The 25,443-nt window shown below is 34.3% G+C and overlaps 1 protein-coding gene across 4 annotated transcripts; it reads right to left on the bottom strand.

Annotated features, from left to right (window-relative positions):
• Positions 1-1,222: 1,222 nt before the first annotated feature.
• LOC149782020 (uncharacterized) lies at positions 1,223-23,789 on the bottom strand. 4 transcript variants are annotated; one of them, XM_089933425.1, is made up of 5 exons: positions 23,651-23,789; positions 11,406-11,549; positions 10,516-10,792; positions 4,517-4,974; positions 1,223-2,005 (listed from the first exon to the last, which is right to left on the bottom strand). In XM_089933425.1, the coding sequence occupies exons 2-5, from the start codon at positions 11,542-11,544 to the stop codon at positions 1,341-1,343; spliced, it is 1,539 nt and encodes a 512-aa protein (XP_089789551.1). In that variant the 5' UTR covers positions 11,545-11,549; positions 23,651-23,789; the 3' UTR covers positions 1,223-1,340. The 4 variants fall into 4 exon arrangements, with proteins under 4 accessions (XP_089789551.1, XP_089789549.1, XP_089789550.1 ...); XM_089933423.1 differs by lacking the exon at positions 23,651-23,789 and adding an exon at positions 22,200-22,437; XM_089933424.1 differs by lacking the exon at positions 23,651-23,789 and adding an exon at positions 17,752-17,893.
• Between the last annotated feature and the right edge of the window lie 1,654 nt (positions 23,790-25,443).

Genomic DNA, 25,443 nt, shown 5'->3' with positions numbered 1-25,443 from the left:
AGTGGTTAGTTTCACTGTTTTTCCTTCTCTGCTTTATTCATGATAAATTAGTCTACTGCAAAAATAAAATGGCAAAATATTATGTAAAAAAAAATGTCTCCTACACAGTATCATAAAACTGAAATGCCTAACAACTGTTATTAATTTGGAACAGTAAATTTTGGCACTGGAAAATAAAATGCTTTGTAATTACCTGACAAGAGAATTAATTGCCACCTTGATAACAAAACACATTCTCACTTTGATGCACTAACTGGTCAAGTGGAAAAGGACAGGGGTAATACTACACTCAAGTTTAGTCACACTTCTAGCACAAGCTAAATAAAATTATGCAAAACAAATAAAATTCAAGGAAAATATTTTCTGCCAAACATGTTTGACATTTAAATTACCACATTTTAGCACTGAATTAAACTCACCTATCACATATTTGTGAAATACCCAAAAAGAAAATCTAGAATTCTTATGTGAACTCTTGAAATGTTATTTGCCTATTGGACTTTCTCATTTTATTTATGTCAAGTTTGTGATATTTTAAAATAAAAAATTAAAATTTCTCATTTTACTGTACCAGTCAACTAATGGATATCTGAGATGTTATTCTAAAGTAACTAAAGAATTGTGTCCTTTGTTATTATCAAATTCTCATTCTCTATTGACAAATGCATATTCACATATTAAAGGAATCTGCCTGAAGGTTTTGCAGGGACTATGATTTAGTAGTTTCAGCCTGTTTTGTGATCAATGACATGTTCAATAATTGGAGATCAGTTTTCTAAATGCAGTATTTAGTAAGACTTGCCTTATCAAAAAATATTTTTAAGGCAACTAAATAGAAATAATTAAAACTAGAAATGTGTTCATGGAACACAGATTCACCACCTGTACTTGAAATGACCTAAATGCAATACTTAAACAAGGTAACATGTGTAACATACAAATGGAGAGACTCATGGACAAGGGTAACTACCTCAACCAATGTAGTGATGGGGCATGTAAATGCATCCTGGGAATCATGATTAAAAGGCAAAATTTTCACGCAGAACTAAAAATTACCACATATATACTGTTATTCCATCTTTAAAAGATGACTGTAAACCAGCAAGTGTAATCATGGTTTTACTAGACTACTTATGTTTCAAGTGATCTGTATATCTGGTCAAAACTTAAAATTGTACAAGAACTCAAAAGCCAGTACCAATAAAGAAAGAGAAAGAGAGCATATGGGCAAATTTGTTTTATTCTATGATAAAAAATTGTAGCGAAAAAACACTCTGCAATATTAGAAATGGTTATAATTTTAGGCATTTTCCTTACAAAGAAACACAAAGCCTATTCCATTAAAAAACTGAATCTGGCATAAGTTCCTGGGGGAGATCGAAGTAAATGCGATGACTTTCAGTTTGCCCATATATAAAGTCCATATCTGCTTTCTTGACCGTATCCATCTCACTTGTCCATACTGTCAATGTATACCCACGTGACTGCTGCAGCAACCAATCAAAATGTTCCCATGAGTCTCTGACAAAGGCTGCACGAACAGGAAATGTAACTGGCTGGTTCAAATTCTTACAAATCTCATGCATCTGAGTTATTTGTTCTTGAGTATAAACTGGAGTCTCATTTTTCTTTTTGGCTCCTGTTGTCCAACCAAGAGATAGAGTCGCTTCTGGGAACAGTTTAAGGCAGTATTTTAGAAAAACATCAGCCTTCATGATAACTGGCGGTCCATTTGGGCCTTGCAATATGTCTGCATTGATCCATACCGGGCAGTTCACTATCAACCGTCTCCTATTTAGTATTGATAGTGTAGGTTCAACTGCTTCCAGGCTTTTAAAATCAAGTTTTACCCCTTTGCTTTTGATGCGTAATATGGTGTCTATCCATTCTTCAAATGTGAGATCACTATACACAGATGGCGGATGTGACATAATTGGCACATTTGTTTGGTTCACAGTGCCCTGGCCTTGCAAGAGGATATCTGCCTCGATCATCATGGTATGTCCTGAAAAAAAATTAATTGGTTCAACACAGAGAGAAAATATGTTCGGTTCTCGATGAAGATTCAACATGCTTAACAGTAATTCCAGAACTTTGTTCAGTGTATGAACACTCAGCATTTTTTACACTGCTTCTATGACCGTTCCATGTATGAAAATCAGCTAGTTTGACAGGGATACCATTATAGCATAACCTCTTCAAAATGAATACAATGGAATTCTGCTGGTAGTCAAATCCATGAGTGATACACAGAAAACTGTCTGGGCACAAATATGGAACCCAGACTACAAAATCCCAAACTATAAATAGAACCCATCAGATACAAATGAAATATATAACAACATTACTGACCAGACAGAAATATAATACTACCAAAATCTTTTCAATTCTGGCCTATGTTGGCACAAAGTTACAGAAGAACCTTTTTTTTAAAAAATATATCAGCATTAAGCCAATGCGTTCCTTTAAAGCCCGGAGTCAGGGAATTTAGTTTCAAGTCAAATGTTCCTGGCTATTTCTTTTTGCCAAAAATACTTATAACAAACTACAAAAGTATCCCGAAAAGAAACCTGTAATAAATCATGGTAAAATATTCCAGCTGTGGCAAGCAATTGTCGACAGTATACTGGATTTAAAATTGGAACCATTTTCAGTTAGGACTAAAAAGACATCATAAGAAGTCATCTGGTGAAGAAGAAAAAAAACATGCTGATATGACTTTTTATTTTGAGGGAGGGTTAATGAAAATAACATTTTCAAGATGGCTGCCATGATGGCCATATTGGATATGAGACCAGCACCACATCCATTTAGTACCATCCAAACATAAGAAGCCTTTTGGTGGAAGCACAATATTGATATGACCATCCGATCTGGAGTAGCAATAACAAAAATGTTTCAAAATGGCCACTGTGATGGCCATACTAGAAATCAAATCAGCACCATTTCCATGAGGTCCAACTAGGCATCACAAGAAGTCTTTAAGTGAAAACATCTTTTTAGTTATGAGCATCCATTCAGAATTAGCAATAACAAGATTCTGAAGAGGGCCAGTGTGGCAGCCATATTGAACATCAGATTGGCAACACTTCCATTTTGGACCAACAGACATCATAGGAAGTCTTCTGGTGAAAAGCCATGTCAATATGACATTTTGTTAGGGAGGATTTACTATAACAAGATTCTGAAGATGGCTGCTATGGTGGCCACATTGGATGTCAGATCAGCACCATTTTCATTTAGGACAAACCAGACATTACAAGGAGTCTTTCAGTGAAAACCATAGGTTGATATGACAAGATTTTCAATATGGCCACTGCTGTGGCCGTATTGGATGTCCAAGTGCACCATTTTCATTTAGTACCAACTTGACTATGGGATATGTGTGTAAAGTTTCATGGAAAACCTCTAAATAGTTACGAGACCACTCTGGTGGCCTTGTGGTAAGAGCATCCGCCTTGGAAGCGGGTTTGAAACCAAAGACTTACAAAAATGGTACTAACAGATGCCTCGCTCGATGATCGGCATTAAGAGGTTAGAGTTAGTACTGGTTGGACTTCTGTCAGGATAATGTGACTGGGTAGGACATCATGCTTCATGTTTGTGGCATGATGCCCCAGTGCTAGACATCACTATAAACTGCCACACTGCAGACATCATAGTGATATGACGGAAAAATTGTTAAAGCTACGTTAAAAATCCTAATCACACACTAAATAGTTAAGAAGGAGTAGTGATAACAAACTTGTGCTAACAGATGGATGGATGACAAAAAACAGACCATCCCACAAGTTTTCCTGGTTGATGACCAGCTGAGCTAAAAATGGATCCAAAAAAACAGACAACCCACTTTGTTAGACTGGCTGACATATATACAACAATGCGAGTTTAAGCGATAAAGATGTCTGAAAATGTTTACCAAGTCTAAGTTTTAATATACAGGTAATTTCATAGAAAAGATAACTGATGACTCCAATATTATAAGATATTTTATAGTGGTTTTAAACTTGTATCCAAACCATTGAAACCTCTCTGAAATTTTTACAACATTTTCGGCAGGAAAGTGGCTCTGTTCTCTGATTTCTCAGTATATGCACTGGCCCATTTACCATCAACTTCAATTCTTACAGAACACTCTAATAATTCAATTTTCTGCTTAAAACATTTCATGACTCAAAAGCCAGTTTATGAGTACAGCTTGTGCTCATGGAACCTATTTTTCAAATGGCCCTGGGTCTATTCTGAGACTGAAAATTAAATGGAAAATTACCCTCATCCATTTGTAAAAGAATGGAGGAATTTCCTGAATAACAAAAGTGTGGCTTGAAATTTTCTTGCATGACTTCTGCAGTCATTTGATATTTCTGCACATTATTTTTAGAAATAAGCAAAAATCCGACAATCACACTTCTATAATAGACCCCCGAGTAGCACTGTTCTTTTGAGCAATTTAAAGTACTGTACCCACCATGCAAAATCACTTTATTTTGAATTAGCTGGAAACATGACAATGTACCTTGCAGCGCATCCCTCAGCTTCTCCTTAGTGTTGGTAGCATGGGACCAGATGATCTTGGAAGCATCTTGCAGGTCAAAAAAGTCAATTGCCCTACCAGCCGTAACTGCCAGCTTCCTCAACTTCTGCAAACGAGATTCTGGAAGATCAAAAAACAATCTTCTCATATTGCAATCATTACGGACCAGCAACAGATCATATTCGTATGAAGACTCCTGTGCTGAATTTTCTTTTTCAAAGATGGTGACAGTAATTCTCTCAGATTTCTCTATCAACCACTTTATCCTGGCCCAAGACTTTTTAAGAATGTGAACTGGTATCCGGATGTTTATTGGTTGCGTTAATTTCTCCACCAGATTCCAAAGGGTTTGTAGTGTGCCAATACCACATGGTTCGTCATTGGTGTCAAATCCAAAACTAAGTGTTACATCTGGTATTAAACTCACCAAATCAATGAACCTTAAAAAAGAACAGTATAAACATTTAAATGAAAAGCATTAATTAGTTTGTAAACTGGTATTTTCATTTTTTTTCAATTTGTTTTTATAATGTTCAATTAAGTTATAATATATCTTTAAAAAGTTGCACAGAATTTTGCAGAATTTTTTAAAGGGACTAATGCATTAGAAAGCAAACTGGGTTTTTATTTTGTTTTTGGTACTTTGAGTATCGGTAAGCTGCCTCAGTATGTTCTTGGAAAAGGCACCTAGCTCCAATTTCCTAGGCATAATATATCCTATACTGTGTTAAATGTACTGTCAAAACCAACTTGTTCACTTTGTAATGCTTCAGTCCTTAAAAGAAATCCAACAAACTTCTTGTCCTGATAAAAAGAAATATGCAATTATAGCAAAGTACAAGATAAAATTCACATCATTATAAAAAGGATGTGAATGGGTGTTATACGGAAGAGAAAAATGAGACCTTAAATGATTATAGGCAACTAATTAATTTTTGAGCTGAAAAAATAGCTCAGTGCATGGTGGTCTGTTAAATACTGTATTAAAAAGAACGAAGATGACAAGTTAGCTAAAAAAATAATTACCATAAAAAAAATTCAAATAATTTTTTTAAATGAATCCTACATGTGGGCATGGTAGGCCCAAGCATAAAAATATTAGATACTGTATTAAAAAGAATGAAGATCACAAGTTAGCTAAAAAAAATAATTACCATAAAAAAAAAATTCAAATAATTTTTTTAATGAATCCTACATATGGGTATGGTAGGCCTGAGCATAAAAATATTCTATTTAATCACCAGCAACACACTGGTACTAGATGTAAACAGGCGGATCTCACTGGGCTGGGTTTCATAAGCATGTTTTTCTGAATTTGTAAACTTTTTATTAAGCTGCCAGTTTTAGATCATTTTACTTATGGTACCAACTTTTAGTCATGCTGGATTTTAAACACATGTACATTGGAATAGTTTAATAAAATGTGTGTAATGCATTTTCTCGTCAGCACTACTAATATGTCCCCAAATATATCTTGTAAATTCAAGCACACCAATGTATGATTAACAATTCGTTAATCTTAAAAGAGGAACTAGAGGACTGCAGTTATTAATGTTCAGGGTTAGTAGCATATTTCTTTAAAAAAATTCCAGGTTTTTTCAAGGTTCAAAATCATGTTGTTCAAGGTGCGTTCAAGGTGCGTTATTACATTAATTTTAAAGGATTCATAAGTTAAACTGTATGTAAACACAAGTTATTACTTACTATTAATTCATACAAGGAACATTTCTTGCAATCTTTTTATTAAAAAGAAGATAAGTCAAGAGTATTATCAATGATTTCATTCCCATTAATACGAAACATCCTACATCTGGGCATTAGAATAATGTAGTCACTGAACAATGTTCATTTGACTCTAATAACAAAACACTATTTACAAGGTCCAAAATATTTTAGAGTGACTTTTTCAGTTCTTGTAGCTTGTCATTAAAGTTCAATGATTTCGTCCTTAACACTTTTCCTCAAACTATCTGATGTGATAATTTAAATTTTCCTATGGGTCTCTGCTTTCAATGCATGGTTATCAGCAGCAGCTGCCATTGTCTCAATGTGTTTTTCAGTGCCTGCCTTTCTTCTCTAACTCTGCTAGTTCCTCATCCAGTGCTTTCTTTTTTGTCCTCTTCTCTCTTGTTCAAGGTTTTTCCTCTGTTCATCCAAGTACATACTATACCTACTGTAAGCACTGCCTGCATTTACAAGCATTTTTGGTGTTATGTGGCAAATCCCACCAGCATTTATAAGCATTTTTGGTGTTATGTGGCAAATCCCACCAGCATTTATAAGCATTTTTGGTGTTATGTGGCAAATCCCACCAGCATTTATAAGCATTTTTGGTGTTATGTGGCAAATCCCACCAGCATTTATAAGCATTTTTGGTGTTATGTGGCAAATCCCACCAGCATTTATAAGCATTTTTGGTGTTATGTGGCAAATCCCACCAGCATTTCTTACATTGTCAATACTCACTCTCCTTGTAATCAGTCCTTTCCTTCATATTTACATCTTCACACTCTTTATTGATAGAAAAAACCCTTGCAATGGTAGCCTGTCATGGGAAGACTTTACAGGACCCCCATTCAATAATTCCTACTATGATGTTGAGATCGGAATAACAATATACTTTTTAAAGTGAAACCCTTCTGTAAGCCCGTCTGAAACCCGCCAATGAGTATTAAATTCATGGAAAAAATTTAAATTAATGTGGGCTCCTGTGCTGTGGCCTCATTATTTATACCCCAACCCACCCCCATAAAACAAAAAGAAATTAAACAAAATATGTTGTTTTTTTATTTTATCACATATTTAAAAACAGTATATCGATATTTTAAACTATTTCATATTAGATATATTAATATTTCTCTCAGCTTAGCTGTATTCTATATTTTCAGATATTTCTTGCTCACTGCAATTGATGTCTGTCCTATTTCCAATCAATCAAAAAGAAAAAGATCCGAACTGAACAAATTTCATAATTAAGACTACATACAGTTTCTATTTTAAAACCTGAAGCCCCATGTTTGCAGACATACCTCTTTCATCAAAAACAATTTCATCCTTAAGGCTTCTTCTTGTTTTGCCTTATTAGCCACAATTATGTAATTTACGAGAGAAATTTTTTTAGCTGCATGTGACCATAGAGCACTCTCTCCCACTGCATGCAAATCAATAGCCATCTGGCATAAACTGCATTTTGCAAAGCTGTCTGCAAAAGCTCTCATAATCCAAACTTTATAAATTTCCTTGTCTAGCCAATGAAGTTGGAATCGACAGCCAGCCTTTCGAAGCTTACAAATGATTAAAATTTAAACCGCGGCTACATCAGAAGTTCAAAACATGCAACTACACAGTGGCCAGTTGTGGAAATTTCCATTCTGGGACAAACTTAGTGAGATATCTTTTTTTCTTCTCTTTTTTATATATTTAAATCTGCAAAACAAAACTATTTATGAATTCCTTTTGGTTTCAGTAACATCAAGGCTTTTCAAGGTACCCAGACACGATTTAGAATTTTCATGATATTTAAAGCCTTGAGGGACAAATTCAATTTTCAAGGTTTTCAAGGTCCCCTACAGACCCTGAACGTTAAAATCAACAACGTTCTAATTTGACAATAATGTTTGTACAAAAAGATGGTATTTTCCCACAATTTGTCAGATTGAGTACATTTACCAGGATAAACCACTAAACACTGTTATAATATCACTATCTGTCACGAGTTTTATCTCGCTATATTTGTCTGATTCTTCAATAATCTTCATCCACATTCTTTTTCAAATGTTTCACTTACTTTATGGGTGGATCTGTGTTTGCCTAGTGTACAAACTGTCATGGAACCATTTTCCTTTGATAATCAATAAAATATTTAACTTGGAATTTTATAAACACTGAAAGGGACCATTTGGTTTCTTAAACATTGTGCAAACTGAAGTTGGTGAGGAAAGAGTGGCAGGTTCCAAGATTTACTTCCCTTTAACTATAGCAATCACTGGACATGTTTCTTATAAACATTTGCCATACATAACCTTCAAAAAGGAAGGCAAAAAGATGATACATTTATTAAGGCATATTCAATGACATGGAGTAATGTGTTGAGAAAAGCAAAAATGTTGAACATTTTATACTGATCTGGAACATACGTATGCAATAATTCCTGGCTGCCTGAGTCATTTTGCAATTTGCACTGAAATTCCTTTAGGTTCATATTCTCATATTATTGTGATGTATCAGAAGTTTAAATGGGAAAGTTTTATTCTTTTCTGGAAAATTGTATCAATTCTTCATTACAACTGTCTCTGAAACTGAAGTGAAATTGTAATTATGATATACAACCTTGCTTTTGCAAGCAGTCTGGAGGAAAAGCTGTTGACTATTAATAATTATTATGAAAAGAAAACTTTGATTTCAAGTCACCAGCAACTAATTATTTTATGAGTTATGGAACCAACCTGGTCTATCAAATACTTTACTCAAAAGAATAGTGGTCACTGATTGCCTGAAAAAATTGTCAGAAAATATTAATACTTTTTTTAGAAGAAGCCTCCATATTGGTAAACAGTATGAAACTGAAGTGGGATTGAACCTAAAACCATTTACATTTTATCACGGTTGTCACACAGGTACTACTGGATGTAAACTGGAAGATCTCACTGAAATGAATTTTTAAAGTTGGCACATATGAGGGAACTTTTCTCAAAAATGAGCTGATTAGCATGTCATTTCCATGACTTAAGAAGTTTCCTCTTCATTAGATTATCCATAGGAATTAAGCATGATTTGCTGGTCTCACCAATAAAGTAGTCAAACCTGCCCATTTTGGCCACACATGGGAAAAAGCTAAATTGGCCTTTGTATATGGGTGACTTCGATATGCAGGTTCATCTTCCAAAACTGGTTTCTGAATAAATCCCATGCACAGAACACCATTTTTGTTAGTAGTAGTGTTATTATTATTATTATTATTATTATTATTATAAGCCAATTTAATTTAGTGTACTATTAAGTAAAATCATAAAACTGATTACTGCATCCTGCTCACTTTAATTCATCTTATTAAAAATCAAATTGATGCTTAAAAAAACTATAAATAATCAATTTTCTTAGTTTATATTGTGCACAATGACAAAATACTAATTCACTACTAAACAAAAGAATCATCTGCATACACTGCATGGTCACCATGGATACACTCCAATGACAGCAAAAAGCAAGGATAAACCATTATTTGGTTAGGAAATGACCGGCCACTGACTGCTTAGGGCAAATGGCCATTATATACATGACTATAGGTTTGCAGGATTGATTAGAATGGTTGTTGTGACAAGGTGACCACTACATTAAGGTGACCAATGGGATAGGTTTCATAATAATAACAGTATGGTCTTTATGAATTAAATCAGTTGTCTGTGCCAAAATCACATTTGACAATTATAAAATGTAGTTTAGCATGGTCACCTTTCAAACAAGTGAAATAAAGATATGAAGTTTTAAACTTCACTCATAATTGTATAATCACACAGGACACAAGCAACTGTGAAAAACTAGAAAATGAAATCTTATAAAGTCTGAAAGAACCATGACTGGTCCCACATTCAGGTTAAGTTAAAAAGAAATTTAAAACGGGCATAGGTACATAATCTTGCCAAAAAGAGTGGTCACTAAAATAGTAGAGTAAAACTAATTTTTCCAAAGTTACTAATATCAATAATAGCACTTCTCATCATAAATGTTTAGTAAACAGAGTTGAAAATTAAATCTTAAAGGTAAAGGGGCATAACTCTGTCTCTGTAAAGACAATCATTCTTGAACGACAAGGCAGAAGGACTGTCATTGATAGCTGATCTTCAGATGGCATGAAAATGTCATTTGGATCATGAATTAATAAGTCATAAAAAAAAGTATTTGAGAAGAGAGAAAAAAAGAGTGAAGCAAGATTCCTTTCTTGGCAAATTAAGAGCATGGTTACAGTTCCAAAATCTGGATACCTCTGGACACTGATTTCTTTTTGACCATCCTTTGTCATAACATTTCCCCCTAAAAACACAGGTCGTTGGAGTCGAATCCTTCTGTCATTTATTATCTGGACTGCAGGAGTGATTGCTTCAGCTGTAAGAAAATGTATCTGTATTCCTTTGTCTGTCTGCAAAACGGTATCCAACCAATCAGAAAGTGGGACTGGGTTATCAGAAGATGTTTCTGTGACTGGTTCTCCATTTCCTGTGTGTGACATCGTAATATATGTCTGGATGATGTGGAAGTTGCCTTGAATGAGACAATTGTGCAAAAATATAAGACACACATAAGACTCCCACTTCTTCCAATCATAAGGCAAATGTTGCATCCAATGTATATATTGAAATAAAATTTCAAATGATATTTGTCATATAAGTGCTTTCTAACCACAAAAAAAGAAGCATTACTAATGTTTTGACTTTCCTTTTATTTACAACCTTTTGTTAGCATAATAGCTACTTGAAATATTGATTAAGAAACAGTATTTGAGTACAATCTTGGCTAAACAAGACATTAAATTACGTTGAGCCTTTTATTGCATTGATGCACATTTCAACACTTGTGTCATGTGATATCAATTTTAAACTATCTCTCAGTGACTGAAACATGTGAACAGAGAAGCAAGACATAAAGATAAAACAAACTGTACTTATATCAGGGGTCGGTAACCTACAGCATGCGTGCCACAAGGTGGCACATCAAGAGGTTTTGTGTGGCACTTAAAGGGCAGCCAAAAATCGCGATTTAAACAGTGTTACTCTCTTACTGGTGGCATGTGCTTGTTCATCTAGTAATTAATCCATTAAAAAGTGGCACACTATGTCAAATAAGGTTGCCGACCCCTGATTTATATTAAACTTACCATTCTGTGACCTTCTCAGATCTTCTTTTGTATTAGCTGTTTGGAATATATTGATCTCCAAGCCATCTTTTACTCTGAAGTATTCTAATGGGTCTATAAACTTGATCGCTGCAACTGTTGGTTGCTTGAACTTCTCCATCACATCTGAAGTAAAAATCACATTAGATAGTGCAACTGGGGCACCGGGTGACCAAGTGGCCTAAGTGCATACAGGGTACCGTGTGACCGACCAAATGGCCTAAGGTGCTCACCTTTCCAGATCACTGACATCTCACCTCTGTTCACATGGGTTCGACTCTCAGCTTGGCCAATGTGGGTATACAAAAAAGCTTGCCAACAGCTTCCTGTGGGTTGATGTTTTTTCTGGCTTTTCCCCCACCAAAACAACTGGCCACCAATTACAGCCTATCATGTGCTGAAAATGGTGTTAAACCCATAAAAACAAACAAAATAAAAACAGAGAAACTGCAGGTACCCACTACATTAAAGCAGATTTTCTCTCTCTGAACAATTAATAGATTCTTTACATGTTATTGCAATGCTTTACATGTTGTATGTTATTGCAATACTTTATGTGTTGTGTGTTATTGCAATGCTTTACATGTCATTACAATAGTTAACACTGTTATTACAAAATTGTATGTATTGTATTATTGTTGTGTTATTGCAATTACTTTACATGTTGTGTTGCTGCAATACTTCACACATCTTATTGCAATACTTTACATGTTATTTCAATACTTTACATGTTATTTCAATACTTTACATGTTGTGTTATTGCAGTACTTTACATGTTGTGTTAGTGCAATACTTTACATGTTGTGTTATTGCAATACTTTACATGTTGTGTTACTGCAATACTTCATGCATTGTGTTATTACAACACTTTACATTTTGTGTAACTGAAATACTTTGGATGTTATGTTATTGCAATACCTTATGTTGATTGTTACTGCAATACTTTCCATGTTATCTTGTTGCAATACTTTATGTGTTGTGTTACTGCAACACTTTACATTTTGTGTTATTGCAATACTTTGTGTTGTGTTATTGCAATACTTTACTTGGCATGTTATTGCAATTCCATACATGTGTGTTATTGCAATACTTTTTTACATGTGTTATTGCAATAATCTGCATGGCATGTTAATGCAATACTTTACATGTTATGTTACTACAATAATTTACTGGTGTATGTTATTGCAATTCTTTATATGTGTTATTGCAATACTTTTTTTACATGTTGTGTTATTGCAATACTTTGCATGGTATGTTAGTGCAATACTTTACATGTTGTGTTATTACAATAGTATAAATGTTGTGTTATTGCAATACCACCAAAAAATGTGTATATGCTTTCCTAACAAATACAAGGACTTGAATTTGCCATTGGTCCATTTGTATTTATGACTGTTGGCAGAGGAAATGGAAGTCACTTTCTCAGGATGCTTATGATTCCATATCATGTAGGGTATAGGATGGGCCAAACTGATGCTGTGCAAACTTGAGAATATGAAGCAAGTTCCTTGACCTAATGTTGGGAATTGGCTGAACTGTCATGATCGATTAGTAATCAATTATTAATCAATTAAATATGGCTGCTGCATTACAGAAATGATAAAAGTAGTGCATCAATTTTAGCTGGTGTCTAGCTGGTATATAATCAAAATTTTTGTAGAAGGACTTAATTATTTAAGATTGACGTTTGTTATATTTCTTTAACTAAATACAAAATTACCAAAATTGTGCTCAGTTAGATACAACAAGAACTTAAAAACAGGTAAACAGGTAAAATCATTTGTCATATAAATGATGTAATGACTAAATAGTAGATACATGACTAGAACTAATTAATCATGATTATAATTAGATGATGAACTTAATTAACATTAACAGTGGTCTTTTATAACTAGAAATTCTAAAAATATCGAATCTTCAATATGATGGCACCATGGCATTGGACATTAGATTGGAACCATTTCATTGTGGCCCAAACAGATTTCATGAGAAGTCTTTCAGTGACACCCCTTTATGACCTACCATTCTGATAAGTAGCAATAACTGTTTTCAAGATGGGCACCTTGGTGATCATACTCGATGTCTGAGTGGGCCCATTTTCATTTAGGATTAACTAGGCCAGGGAATGAATGTGTATATAATTTTTTTCATGGCAAATCCTGCAACTAGCTTAGGAGTAGCAATAACAAACTGCTAAAGGGCAGCAAGGTGGGTTTGGTTTGGTCAGAATTATTTTGTCACTGATTTTACTTTAAAGATTAATGAAACACTGACCAAAAAATATCTTGTCATAACCAAATTCTAAAATTACTAAACTGTGATTTCTGATCAAAGTCTCATTGACCATACTAACTTCTGAGCCAGTCCTTGATTCGTGAGCCATGTTTCTCACAATCTCATGCACTCGTTTCGAGATAATGATGTCAGCAACTTGGTTAATACCTTTCATTGACAGTGACAGTAAGTGCTAATTAAGACATATTTGGCAAAATAAAATGTAAATATGTACACGAGTTCAAATGCAAGAAAATAATGGAAATGTCCAACTAATGCCATATTTGCAACAAGTTTGTGGCCCTGGAGTAAGTGTTAGCTGTTCAAGTCAGGGCCACTGTTCACATGTTGGTTTTCTTTACCTTTTTGATTATTGGGACACCTATGTGATAGCAAAGCAATTGCAAAAATTGCACACACTCATATTTGTTTATACCCCCTATTGATGCTAAAAACATGCAGCAGCAAAGATTTTAGAAATGCACACAACTTATTCATTTTGTTAATCAATTTATATTTTCTAACCTGATTACAGCCTGTGGGTCCAAACACTATCACCTTGTTGATGTTCTGAATCAAATGGAAGTTTCTTTACAGTCGCCATATTTGCATAGACAAATCTATGTTTTCAAGCAAAAGATGTGATATAGTTGACCATCTTTGATAATCTCAATAAGTCTGTAAATTCTGGAGTTACATCTCTTTGAACAAATATTTTCAAAAGTTTCTCCACTTTACTTTTTCAATTTGTTGTAGAAATATTAAAACTAGACATTATGTTATAATGGATGTAGATGATAGTTTTTACTGAAATGGATTGTTCTAGAAATCAGAAGAGGACAATGATCAATCTGTCTGCCTGTTTCCATCGAGAGCTTGTTTGGTTTTAAATACCACTAAGTTAACAGTGTTGAGGCCCCTTTGGTGACAATTAGATTAGAAATTATAAACTGATAAATGAAGTGACTATGTTTTGTGCATTTTTTATCCATAATGCTTTTGGTTTTTAAAATATTTAAGTGGGTATAGTGGAAAGCTGTGCAAATACTATAATGGAAAACAACACAGAATGATAATTTCCATTTATATGTTATAATACAAGGGGAAATATCTTTTAAAATTTTATCTAAAAATCTTAAAATATGATACTTTTATCAATAGATTCCACAAAAAATATTCAAACATATTTTTCCTTTTATAGTTTTGTCATCATTTATATTGCAGTTAATGTATGTTTGAAAGAAATGATATACTACAGATGCAAATATTAAATTCTAATTCCATGGACATCATGAATAATTTATTTATACACAATGACCTAACTGTCACATACATACCAGTCTTTCATCACATGGCATTTATTCAAGGGTATGAACTAGGATGAATTTGTGGAAATATAAAAATTTTGACACGCTTAAAAAAAAATGGTAGCTTGCAATAAATTGAGAGTTTATAAACATTTTAAATATATATTTTTTACACTTTTTAAAGTGATTTTTTTAGTTTCACACAAGTGTTACAATTCCCATTAAGGCTTGAACTGTGACAGTTTGCAGATATAAATGTACAAGGACAGTTATAAATATGCTCTATTGGTTTTACGAGTAACTTATAATTTCAACTTGTGTAACTCAAGATTATGGTACTTGATGTAAAAGTGTTTTGGGGGATGCATGATAATAATAAAAAACAACACAGAAACGTTTCAGATGAACATGGAAGAAGTCAATAACTTTTAAGCTGAAATGCAGTAAAATGTTCACTATGTATAACTATAAACAACTTATAGACAATTCAGCCCAAAGACAATTTGGCCCAAGACAATTCGGTCCAACTTGGACCGAAAAAAAGACAATTCGGCCCAACTTAAAAGACAATTCGGCCCAACTTGAAAGACAATTCGGCCCAACTTTGCGATAGTTGTATAAAGATATTTTTCTTCAACCAGCAAGTATATACTATGTTATATATATATATATATATATATATATATATATATATATATATATATATATATATATATATATATATATATGTGTGTGTGTGTGTGTGTGAGAGAGAGAGAGAGAGAGAGAGAGAGAACACAAATATATATTGCGCTTTCTAATTAAAATGCTTAAATGCATTTATTTTGTATGCTAAAAAAATATCTGCATCTGCACAACGACATTCTCAATTGAAGTCATCTGGTCAAATTATCTATATTGATTTATCAAATAATAATACTTAGCAGATAATATTCTACAGAATACGTTTACATTTTTCTAAGAGTAGCGACACTGTACATGAGATATTACACTAACATATTTGATTTTAGGCTTCAGATTGTAACACTGCTTCATATATGACACACTTTATAGCTTTATAAAACAGAAATGATATATTGTTACAAATTAGCAACAAGAGTAGATGCCATGCATACCTCTTGAAAACACTAATCCCACTTTGAGAGGGATACTTATTTTTTTTATTTTAAAAATTTCGTGAAAGCACTTAATTAAGTATAAATATTTATTCATTTTATCTTCTTATAAAATATAAAATAAGTCATAATGATTATATCCGATCAATGATCATGTGAATAATGATGATGTTCAGCTGTCATATACAGGAGAAACAACTACAATGACGAATGTACGTGTTTAATATGGTTAATCAAACATATTTGTAATAATTTCATGCCATATTTTCATGACCAAAAGGGAACCAAGAAAGCCGAGTGAAAACGATTACAGATTTAATGAACAGTCTTTTGTTGTATGTATCTGATACGTTATATTTTTGGAGTGACTATAAAGGCATACACATTGTAAACTTTTGTGCTTATATTTTGAATCGGAAACTGTTATGATTAGAATGGTATTAATGTGAAACTTAAAATGTTCGTGGCGTTTTGAATATTCATTATTATTAATTTAAATGAAATTTAAAATACGAGAAATTTTGGTAAAGATGCATCTTACGTTGTGCACATTTATCTTTTTCGTAACTCATAATAGCAAACCGCAATAATGTTCTGAATTAATTTTATGTGAAATTATCGCAAAATACCTAATTATGCAATTTTAAACCATTTTCCCGGTATCATTTTATTTGTAAATCATAACAAATACGTTCAAATACGAGAAGATCTCTTGTAACGTATGTATTTTGCTTGAGAATTAAGGTTTTGAGACCAAGTGGGCAAGTGCCTAACAAAATTGACCTTCTTCCACAGGAGATATGATGCATCTCATTATTGTCTACGTAACTTCCAAAGCATCACGTCCATCTCTACTATACTTCTTTTTATCAGACGTCCTTTCTCCACAGTAATATTTGTCTTTGGGACGGTTTTCCTAAATATATCAGAAAGCTCCTAACCTTTATAACTTCGGAAAATATTTATCTAGTTCACCGAATGTTTCAAATTTTATTCTCAACCTATTCTATTTTACAAACTAATTAAAATGAGAATGAATAATTAAGTTACCTAATGCAAGGATTTTGAACTATACGGTAAAAACATATTATATAAGAATTGTCACAATATATGTTAAAAATAAATACTTGTTAAAAGTATTGTCAGTTGTATTATAAAATTGGTCCGTATTGTCTTTCGAGTTGGGCCGAATTGTCTTTTAAGTTGGGCCGAATTGTCTTATTTTCGGTCCAAGTTGGGCCGAATTGTCTTGGGCCGAATTGTCCAATAGCCCTATAAACAATGGAGTCTGACGTTTTATCAATAAAGCACGACGAAATCTCCGACAACATGGAAACACCTTATCGCCGTATCGGTACTATAAATTTACCGATAAGGTGATTTCGTGTTGTCAGAGATTTCGTCGTACTTTCCTGATAAAACGTCAGACTCTCGTGATAAGACCCTGTCTATCATACTATAAAAGAGACGTTAGATAGACTGGGTCTCGTGTGATAACGGCTCACGGGGATAGGCTAACTATTATTTTTGCAACATAATGATAAAGCTCGGGAAGAGCACCTGCGTAAGAAAGATGCAAAATATTAGCATGAAATAACAAGACAAAGAATTTGAATAAAAGTTACCAAATACCAATATTAAAAATGGTGGACCAGAGAAAAATGGTGAACGTTCATGAAGTGAAAAGTCACTTCCACAGCATAAATGGGTATCTGATTCATCAATGTTGACCTTCCCGGTCACACCTCAAATGTAACCGGTGTAGAGATAGCAATACTCGTCAAATCATTAATGTCCGCACACGGTCGTTAACCGAGACGAGTTTCCTTTCTAAAGAATAAAAAAGTGGCCTGAAATTCAAATGAAAACGTAATGTCTGCCACAAAGAATGGTTAATTAACATGAAAATGTAAACAGAAATTTAAAATACTTTTGGGACAAAACGTACATCACTATGTTAAAAAAATGAACCTTTCCATATATATATGGACCTCCTTCCTGCACAAAAATTCAAAACTTTTAAAGAAAGTCATTTTAGTGTCGCCCCCTCTGATGGTGTCACCCGGTGCGGTATGCATTCCCCCCGCGCCCCACTAGTGACACCACTGATTGTTTGGCATCAAGTACTTCAGTGTTTAAGCATTTAGTTTGGTTTTGTATCAACCACGTCCAGTGCCAGTTAGGCACGAAACTAACTAGCGAGAGCTTGTATCTCGGCGTTTATTTAAATACTGTCTCAGTTAATAATTACTTTTATAGTTCCTGCAGCTCCATTTGTACAACTTTTCCTTCGATATGTACCGTCCGTTTGCCTCGTATTTAAATTCTCATTTTCTTTTTCATTTCTTCGTTATTTTATTTTCAAGGCTTAAGTTTCATCTCTGTATGTTTTTAATGTCTTAACATCACTCCAACCCTCTCTCTCCGATACCTTCAAGATATGTGACGTTTGGGATAGCGGCAAAGCGACTGGTAGAGACTGATTCGGACCAAGGCTCATTCGGACCATATCACGGGCTGACTCTGACCAAACTACGGGTTGATTCGGACCATGTAAAATGGAACACACGTACCTGATTTATCTAGTAGCTATTACTATTTTTGGCACATACAATAAGTTTATTTTCTGTTCTTAAATTTCGCTCTTCGTAAATTTCTAGAGAACTCAGAACATCAAAGATCTGAGTTATCGCATTTAGAAGAATTGTTTAACCTCCCCACCCCAAACTTTGCCATGTTTACAACAAAGAAAACGTAAAGCTATTTTTTGAAATTTTATCTTGAAAAACATTTTGAAACTATTCTTATATCAGGCTAGTACACTATTAAACAACAATGTGCATAAATCGACCCGTGTCTTTTGTTGATTTTTCATGCAAACTGTGTTGTTTTTTTAATTGTGTTTTTTTTCGCATTATATTTACCAAACAAATGTTATGTAAGGAGTTACTGAACAGTAACATAATATTAAAACATATTCTGAATTTTGATCTTGCGAGTAAACTATCTTGTTGTTTTTCATTCTAACCTTTGACACTTTAAACAAATATTAACAGGTGTAAATATTTCGTTTAAAGCACATATTAAATCCATTTATGTTTGATTTTTAATATATATATATATATATATATATATATATATATATATATATATATATATATATATATATATATATATATATATATATATATATATATATATTAATACACGTATAATACAGCAACGCCTCCAGGATCGAAGACAATGATGTAATTCATCAAACAGGTTTTTGCAAATCTACGGTAAGATGATCGCACTATTATTGTTTGCAATTAAATTAATAAAGGGCATAATGATCAAACAAAGTATAAAAAAAGACGATGATATTATGACGGTTTAATTACAGCTGTATCAAACAATTATTTATTTGTAATTTACATAAAATCAAATGATACATTATGAATTCAGGGGAAAAAAAGCATACGGGTCTTTAAACAAAGGTTAGTAAAATATATTTCATTTTTCAACAGAGGTAACATCACCAATTTCGTTACGTTTTTATTTTCTTATAGCCTAACTCCTAGCCTTGACAAAAACAATTTCCCAGCGAAGGAAGTCCAAATTGTCACAAAATACAATTAAAATTATCCACCTGATAAACAAAAATTCTCCCAGCTATAAAACTCTTTGAAGGAGCTAACTTTAGTCAGATTGCGTTCTGTTCGACGTTATCTCGCACCTTTATCTCTCGACCTTCAGGAAGGGTTTCAACTGTCCAGCTATTATAATTCGACTTTTGGAAGACTGTCGCTTAGACAGTAACCATAACAAATATGCTGCAGCTATTGTGATGGAGTTATCGAAGACATCTGTCTGTCCACCCCATACATTCCTTCAGAAATTATCAGCTATTGTGATGGAGTTATCGAAGACATCTGTCTGTCCACCCCATACATTCCTTCAGAAATTATCAGCTATTGTGATGGAGTTATCGAAGACATCTGTCTGTCTACCCCATACATTCCTCCAGAAATTATCAGCTATTGTGATGGAGTTATCGAAGACATCTGTCTGTCTACCCCATACATTCCTCCAGAAATTATCAGCTATTGTGATGGAGTTATCGAAGACATCTGTCTGTCTACCCCATACATTCCTCCAGAAATTATCAGCTATTGTGATGGAGTTATGGAAGACATCTGTCTGTCTACCACATACATTCCTCCATTATCAGCTATTGTGATGGAGTTATCGAAGACTCTGTCTGTCTACCTTATACATTCCTCCAGAAAGTATCAGCATATACACATTCACAGTAGGCGGTAAAAAAAAGATATGGCAAACTACATCTCAAACTGAAGACAATGCGACAAACGTAGCCAACTCTATCGGGGAAGGGGGGCTGATACCTATAAAGTTGGACTTTAGGGGCCAATTCTTCTTCCTCAATGACAAAATGCTACGTAACTCATCCCAAAGAGCTGAATTCATAAATATGATTAACTGGTTCTCAGGCAAACAGACGAAAGCTAACTGAAGTTTCATGTTATTGCCTTTGGTAAGAAAGCTAAGGCGACCTGGACTTTTTCTCTATAATAAAAAAAAAAAAAAAAAAAAAAAAAAAAATAATGATGTGATGATTGGGTTAAATCATTGACTGTAAGGTAAATACTCAAAAAAGGAGTAAGACACGCAAAGACAGAGAAATACGGTACAAAAACGTTGTATACTTACAATAATGGAATATATTTACTGTTGATACATAATTTATTTGAATAAATATATTAAAAATAGAAATGTTTGCCTTGTCTCAGTGTTCATCGTGCTTTAGTTTAAAATATATATTTATCTCAGTAAACCTAGTGGTAGTACAAAGGCTGAGACGTTTCTATACTTACAAACTGGACAATGTTTATTGTTGATATAAATTTTACGGTATATGGTAATAAAGTGCTAATGTACTCCAATTATCACGTGTCAACGCGTGTTACAATCACAAATAGCATAGTAGACACGCGCCACCTTTAATTCGGTTAATATAGCAGTATAATGACAGTCTAAAAATGTTGATTATACAATATTTAACTTTTTCAGTCTGTGATTAGGATATCCCCTTTTAAATATAGTGCATTCCCAGCTTTTTTTTTTATATCATGTTGAAATACTAAGGAACACAATTTCTACACTTTAAAACTTCTCAAAAATGAACCAATACACGAAAGAGATAATTATCCATTTAATTGTGTATTGACACCTCAGGATAGCGATAGTTTAATACAGAATGATTGAAGGGATGTGGCTGTCAAATTACGCCTGTAACATTTGATTCAATGCTTAGATAATCCTTTACTAATTACAGTGGCAAAAAGAGATATAAAATGCAAATCATCAACGAACGTCGGAATTTCTGTGATAATTGCGATCAAGCACTCAATTTGTGTTCTGTATTAACTAACCCTTCATAGACATGTTATACTTTCCTAAGAATATTTGTCAGTCGTTAAATTGATTCGATCTCGTATTCTTTATCGATATGTAGTCTATATATTTAGATCTCGCGACTTGTTTCTTGTGGTGCGGCTATTCGGCTATTTTGTTTCGTAGCGTAAACCTACTACGCATGCGTGCTCTCACAACAAAAATTAACAAAGAAAGAAGTCATTATTTCGTTCTAAGAATGTTACGTTTGGAAGTCTGGACACTATTTAGAGACATCTTTAAATAAATAAAAAGGTCTGTAACTTAATTAAAGAGGTCTCTAATTCATTTAATGACGTCTAAAATTCAAAAAGAGAGCTCTCTAAATCAGACATTTAATAGAGGTGACCTATAGACAGGGGTCAAATTAGCAAATTAGCACTAGAACATCTGTGTTGGAAGCGATATATATATATATATATATATATATATATATATATATATATATATATATATATATATGGCTAGTCCGCAGGTGAGCGCGATCTGCAAATGGGCTGGTATAGGGGATTTTTATGGTGTGCATATAGATAGGGGATTTTCACGGTGTGCATAGCCCAGTTCCGTGGCTGTAAAGTTCTTTAATATGAACTCAAACCGTTGCTCATTTTATAATAGCTTACCTTCGCAATTTCTGGTAGCAAAATGTATGATCACCGCAATCATTGCTGCAAAAATAAGAGAAACTGCAACCCCTATGATGAGCAGATATCGCGTGAAAGCTTTACCGGTCATCTTGAAAAGGCAGCTTCTCTCTGTAGCGTATTACATTACACGTTAGAAAACAAGGACTAAATTGTTTGCGGTGCTAGCAGACGGGATGTATTTTTACGCACTAGTGTTGTTCATACCGTCATTTCTGAGCGAAGAATGAATGTACATACATACCGTATGGTAAGTATACTCAGTCGAACCTAGCACTGTTCCATACTCTCCTCACATAGCAACAGATGTAGCGCAACGAAACTACTTATATCTACTTATACCCAGGCACCCTCTCTCTCTCTCTCTCTCTTGCTTTTTAATTTTACTAGTCGCGTGTATATTCAATCAGTGAGTAAAAAAAACGAAACAGATGAAACTAGAAAAATAATTATAAATTTCATATAGGGCACTTAGTGGCAGAGCCGTTTTGAGGAGTTTGGGGGCCCTAGGCACAAACCCTAACCTTAAACGTAACCAGATTTCCGCCTCAAATTCCCAGTCTCAGATACAGAGTATTACATTGCATTTCCATGTGCATGTGTGTCATCTTGTTAAATTTATTAATATAGTACTAAACTGCTAACACAGCAAACTGTGTAGGCCTACTACGAGTGTAAAACAAATAAAAGTTTAGTTAAACATACGCTAAAATTTTATTGTTAATTAAATTGAAAGCGAGATTGTATTATTGTAATGAGTAAATGTTTGCTTACTTTGCTATACATTGTCAGGATATTTTCTTACAAACATCGCTTTCGTGTTTTGCTCTCGGCAAAGTCTCTGATAATATCAACGAAATTCAAAGACTCCGACACTTCTGATTATATGCTCATGACAGACAGGTAGTTTAGTCTTTCTTGCATCATACGGTTGCGAAGCTCGTTCTTGATTAATTTAAGTTTTGAGAAAGAACGTTCACCGGTACAGTTTATCACCATCATTGAGAGAAACATTCTTACTGTAATTTCAACGTTTGGAAACGTTGATTCCAGATTGTCATTCTTTATCATGGCATAGATTATTGGCATAGATGGCACTGATGTTTTTACACCTGACACTGACCTATATTGTTTCAGGTGTACACATTCTGAAATTAGTTCGTGTTGGTCAAGATCTTAAGGATAAAACTTTGCAAGCTTTTCGCTGTATTCTGTCATTTTAGACTTGATTCTTCATAGACCTGATGACAACATTCTACGGTCCTCCCTGGTATCCCATGAACTTGCATCATATCACCTCTGTATTATATGCCGTCTTGACGTATCAGTCCCTAACCCTCCACCTTTATATGCTACTAAGAGAAACCTCCGTATGATAAATAGAACCTAACTAATGCATGACATCCAAGCAAACCTAACAACTTGCTTACCTCCTACAGAAGAACTACTCGATAACTGCCTACGTTCATTGCTCGACAAACATGCCCCAGCTACCAAGTGCAGAGTATCAATTCAAAAGTGTTCTCCATGGTATAGCAGTATTAGGGACCAGCTTCGCACTGCTAAAAGAGACCGCCGTATATCTGAGAGGCTTTGGCTTTCCACCAGACTCACTATTCATAAGCAAATCTATGAAGCCGCTAAGAAGAATGTCACAAATATAGCCCATGCAACGAAATCAGCCAACTACACTACTAAGATCATGGAAAGTTCCAGCTTCAAAGATTCTTCGAGATTACTAACAAGCTAATGTCAAGGAACAAATCTATACCACTTCCAGCTACATTCTCTCCAGCCGACCTTCCGGACATGTTTGCAAATTTCTTCCGTGACAAAGTACAAACCATTAGAGATAAGCTTGACACCACAATTTTAATTGACTCGTCGTCACCATACAGTTGAGATACAGAATTTGAGCGGCAACCATTAGCAGCATTTGAACCTGTCTCTATGGAATTTGTACGTACAATCCTGATGAAGAGTGCACCAAAGTCATGTGAACTTGATCCAATTCCAACATCACTGCTGCTTGAGTGATTAGATCCAGTATTGCCTTCACTAACTGATGCTATTAATATCTCTCTCTCATCAGGGGAATTCCCATCATTTTTCAAAACTGCCATTGTAAAGCCTAAGCTGAAGAAACCAATACCAGACCATAACGATTTAAAGAACTACCGCCCAGTTTCTAATCTCCCATTCATATCAAAAATCTTAAAAATGGTTGTTCTATCCCAGCTTGTGTCTCATCTGAATTCAGTCTTTTTAGCAATGTACAATCTGCATATCGCCCTTGCCACAGTACTGAAACTACTCTTTTAAAAGTAGTTAATGACATTCTCTCTGCATTGGATAGCGGAAAGATTACAGTCCTCACCCTCCTTGATTTGTCTGCAGCATTTGACACAATAGACCATGATATTTTACTTCACCGTCTCCAGCAGGTATTTGGCATTCATGATACAGCCTTACTGTGGTTCAAGTCCTACTTAGTCAACAGGACACAAAGTGTGTCCGCAAATGGAATACACTACAGCCCAGTTGATCTATGATGTGGTGTTCCACAGGGGTCTGTTCTTGGACCTGTTCTCTTCATTATATACACTCAGCCGCTCTCAAGTATCATAGATCATGATCTAGTGTCTCACCAATTGTACCCTGATGGCACCCAAATATACAAATCTAGCCACTCAACTGAAGTTGATGCTACCATCCAAGGTGTAGAGAGGTGCATTTCTGATGTGAAATCATGGATGACATGTAACAAGCTGCAGATGAATGATGATAAAACTGAGGCCATTCTGATCCCAACACAAAGACTTTCTCATTCACATCCTTTACCTAAAACAATAAATATCAGCAACACCAACATTAAATTCACACAATCAGTACGAAACCTAGGTGTTACTCTGGACAGTACTCTCATATTGCACCAACATGTCATGAACATATGCAAGGCTGCATATCTTGAACTGAGACGCATCAGCTCCATTCGCAAATATCTTTCAGTTGATGCCACTAAAACACGTGTGTGTTCATTAGTACTTTCAAGACTGGACTATTGTAACTCAATTCTGTCTTGTTCATCTCAATATATACTCCAGAAACTTCAAAAAGTTCAAAACACAGCTGCTCGGATCACACTTAGAGTACCACGATCAGAGCACACCTCCCGCTGCTCTGTACCCTACTCTGGCTATCCATTCGATCCAGAATCAAACAT

The sequence above is a fragment of the Sinohyriopsis cumingii genome, chromosome 15, assembly GCF_028554795.1.
Source record: "Sinohyriopsis cumingii isolate HCF-2022 chromosome 15, ASM2855479v2, whole genome shotgun sequence".
NCBI classification, from domain to species: Eukaryota; Metazoa; Mollusca; class Bivalvia; order Unionida; family Unionidae; genus Sinohyriopsis; species Sinohyriopsis cumingii.
This window is presented reverse-complemented; position numbering and strand designations above follow the sequence as displayed.